The sequence below is a fragment of the Helianthus annuus genome, chromosome 9 (genome assembly GCF_002127325.2).
Source record: "Helianthus annuus cultivar XRQ/B chromosome 9, HanXRQr2.0-SUNRISE, whole genome shotgun sequence".
NCBI classification, from domain to species: domain Eukaryota; kingdom Viridiplantae; phylum Streptophyta; class Magnoliopsida; order Asterales; family Asteraceae; genus Helianthus; species Helianthus annuus.
Genome location: NC_035441.2, coordinates 55,653,690 through 55,657,053, shown reverse-complemented (window position 1 = coordinate 55,657,053; position 3,364 = coordinate 55,653,690). Strand labels below are relative to the sequence as shown.

General features: G+C 42.7%; 1 protein-coding gene across 1 annotated transcript; it reads right to left on the bottom strand.

Annotated features, from left to right (window-relative positions):
- Nucleotides 1–918: 918 nt before the first annotated feature.
- Nucleotides 919–1,356, bottom strand: LOC110875942. The gene has a single exon (XM_022124134.1). The coding sequence runs from the start codon at nt 1,354–1,356 to the stop codon at nt 919–921; it is 438 nt and encodes a 145-aa protein (XP_021979826.1).
- Between the last annotated feature and the right edge of the window lie 2,008 nt (nt 1,357–3,364).

Sequence of the window (3,364 nt, the reverse complement as noted above, 5' to 3'; positions counted from 1 at the left end):
TGTCTACAAAATGTGGAACACTTTACCATTGGACAATGAGATAGCCAATGAGTAATATGACCCACCAATCAGGATTGATAATACTGAATGAGTAATTGTATAGATATAAACATTGTAATCGCTCTTAATACTGTAAAATGATAAAACTCTTCTTGATTAAATTGGGATTCACTCACCAATATTTCCCACTAACAAAATGTTTTTTTAACGCGTTTCAGGTAACAAAATGTGAAAGCCAATTAGAAGCCAGCTGGACAGCACTGAAGGCTTGGAAAAGTGGCTATAAAAGTTACCTAAATAAAAAAGATGTTTTATTCAATAAATTAGGGTTTATCCCTATAAACGTGATGTAATAAAAACTTGGGAATTCGCCATGTGTTTAATATTATAAAAATGTGGTACTTTACTCTGATAAAATATTTCCTAACTACGGTCCTGATGTAAATTCCGCTGCTAAATTAATAAACATCGATACCACTGAATCTAAGTTCGCGGCCGCCCGCTCCCAGGTAATTAGGGGCCGGGGGTTGCGACACTGAGGGTGAAAGGAAGTACTAAGGTTCAACTGTGATTCAAAAGCTTGCTGAAACGTCTGCCAAATCCTTGACACAAAACGACCATCTCGGTCGGATATGATAGAAACAGAGACTCCAAGACGTGCCACAATCTCCTTGAGATATATCTCTGCTAACTTCTTTGTGCTGTCTTTCTCACTGATCGATAAGAAATGTGCGGACTTAGTGAGTCGATCAATAATTACCCAAATCATATCATGACCTCCTTGGGTTCTCGGAAACTTAGTAATGAAATCAATCGAGATTTTTCCCACTTTCATACGGGAATCTCAGGTTGTTCCAGCAACCCTGATGGTTTCTGGTATTCCGCCTTAACTTTGGCGCAGGTAAGGCAGTTAATCACCTATGCAGCGATGTCGGCGTTCATCTTCAGCCACCAATAAAAGTCCTTCAAGTCTTGGTACATCTTGTCGGATCCAGGATGGATAGAGTACCTTAACTTGTAAACTTCATCCAAAATAAGTATACGTATATCGCTGCAAAATGGAACCCAAACTCGTTCCATAAAGTACAATGTTCCATATTCCTTAGGCAACAATTTCGCTTCCATTCCACGTAATGATTCAGCTCGTAGGTTATCTGGCTTAAGTGCTTCTTGCTGAGCCTCACGAATCCGAGTAGGGAGATCCGTTTGTATAGTCATTTCTATGGCCCGCACCCTTAGAGGCTTTGCACACTCCTTGCGGCTCAAGGCTTCTGCTACGATGTTTCTTTTGCCCGGGTGACACTTGATCTCACAATCGTAATTTTTCAACAGCTCGACCCGTCTTTGCTGTCTCATGTTCAAGTTCTACTGATCGAAAAATGTGTTGCAAACTCTTATGGTCAGTAAAGGTCGTGCAGAGTGTACCATACTGGTAATGGTGCCAAATCTTCAGCATGAATAACACAGCCCCTAAATCAAGGTCGTGTGTGGTATAGATCTTCTCATGCACCTTCAATTGACGTGACGCGTATGCGATGATTTTGTCCTGTTGCATCAACACGCAACTAGAGCCTTGTCGAGACGCATCACATTAAACCACAAATCCATCGGTACCATTAGGTAAAGATAAGATAGGTGCGTCGCAGAGTTTATCCTTCAATGTCTAAAAAGCTGTTTCTTGTCTCTCACCCCAAATCAAACTTCTTATCCTTCTGGGTTCGGGACGTTAGCGACTGAGCAATCTTTGAAAAATTCTCAATGAATCGTCTGTAATAGCCTGCTAACCCCAGGAATTGTCGTATCTCAGTTGGCGTCTTTGGGGTTTCCCAGTTTTTAATCGCCTCAACCTTGGCAGGGTCGACATGAATTCCATTCTCATTCACCACATGTCCTAAAAATTTCACCTCGAGAATCCAGAATTCACACTTCGATAGCTTTGCATACAATTACTCCTTTTTCAAAGGTTCCAAGATAGTTCACAGATGTTGCTCATGTTCTTCCTTAGTCTTCGAGTATATAAGGATGTCATCAATAAATACAATCACGAACTTATCAAGGTACGGCTTACACACCCAATTCATGAGGTCCATGAATACTGCCGGTGCGTTCGTTAAGCCAAACGGCATGACGAGGAACTCGTAATGTCCATAGCGAGTCCTAAAGGCCGTTTTAGGGATACTTTCTTCCTGCATTCGCAGTTGATGATACCCCGACCTCAAGTCGATTTTCGAGTAGTAGCTAGAACCTTGTAATTGGTCGGACAAGTCATCAATCCTCGACAAGAGATACCGATTCTTGATGGTTAACTTATTCAACTCCTTGTAGTCAATATACATATAGAAGCTGCCATCCTCCTTCTTAACAAACAACACTGGAGCTTCCCAGGGCGAGAAGCTCAGCCTGATAAATCCCTTTTCCAGCAGCTCTTGCAATTGTATTGACGGTTCTTACATCTCTGACGGGGCTGGTCGGTAAGGCGCCTTTGCCACTGGTGCCGCTCCTGGCACTAAGTCTATACGAAACTCTACTCGTCGCTGTAGGGGTAGCCCAGGCAAGTCTTCGGGAAGACTTCTGGAAATTCCTTCACAACGGGGATATCCTCTAACTTTGGCTCTTTGGTCTCCATATCGACAACATGAGCAAGGAAGGCTATTCAGCCTTTTCGGAGACACTTCAGCGCTTTCATAACCAATGTGGGATGTCACAATCCACCATCTTATGGGAGCCCATCGTCCTCGCATCAACTGCATGAAGATCGTGTACTATAAGTATTTCATCATTCGCAAGAGGGATGTGGATGATTTTTTCATGACAAACAACTTCACCTCTAACCTTGGATATCCACTCCATGTCGACTACCACATCAAAACTACCTAAACCAACTGGTAGAACGTTGGTAGAAAATTTTCGTTCCCCAAGTCAAAATGTACAACCCTTAATAACTTTATCCACCTTGACAAATTTCCAATTTGTCAATTCTATCGAATATGGGGTGTCTAGTTTACTTGTTTCTAAGCCAAATGTATCCTTAAATTCCATAGATTCAAAACTAAAGTCGCCGCCAATATCAAATAGACGGATGCAAACTGTCGGTTTATGGGGAACGTACCCGTAACTACGTTAGGGTCCTGGAGTGCCTTGGGTACTCCTTTCGTGAAAATGCTTCCACGAGCTTGATTTTTCTTCGGGTAATCCTTCCGATAATGTCCTTTGTCGCCGTATCCGTAGCAACCTTTGCCCTTGTCGTTTCTGTTATCGCCCAGAATTCCATTCACATGCCCCGTACCAGACCAACATGCTTCCTTGCTATGCCCGGTCTTGCCACAATTCCCACACCTACGAGTCCTGCACGGACCTATGTGAT

Excerpts from the sequence above, each read along its gene's own strand:
- LOC110875942 (XM_022124134.1), bottom strand. The coding sequence starts at position 1,356 with ATGAGACAGCAAAGACGGGTCGAGCTGTTGAAAAATTACGATTGTGAG.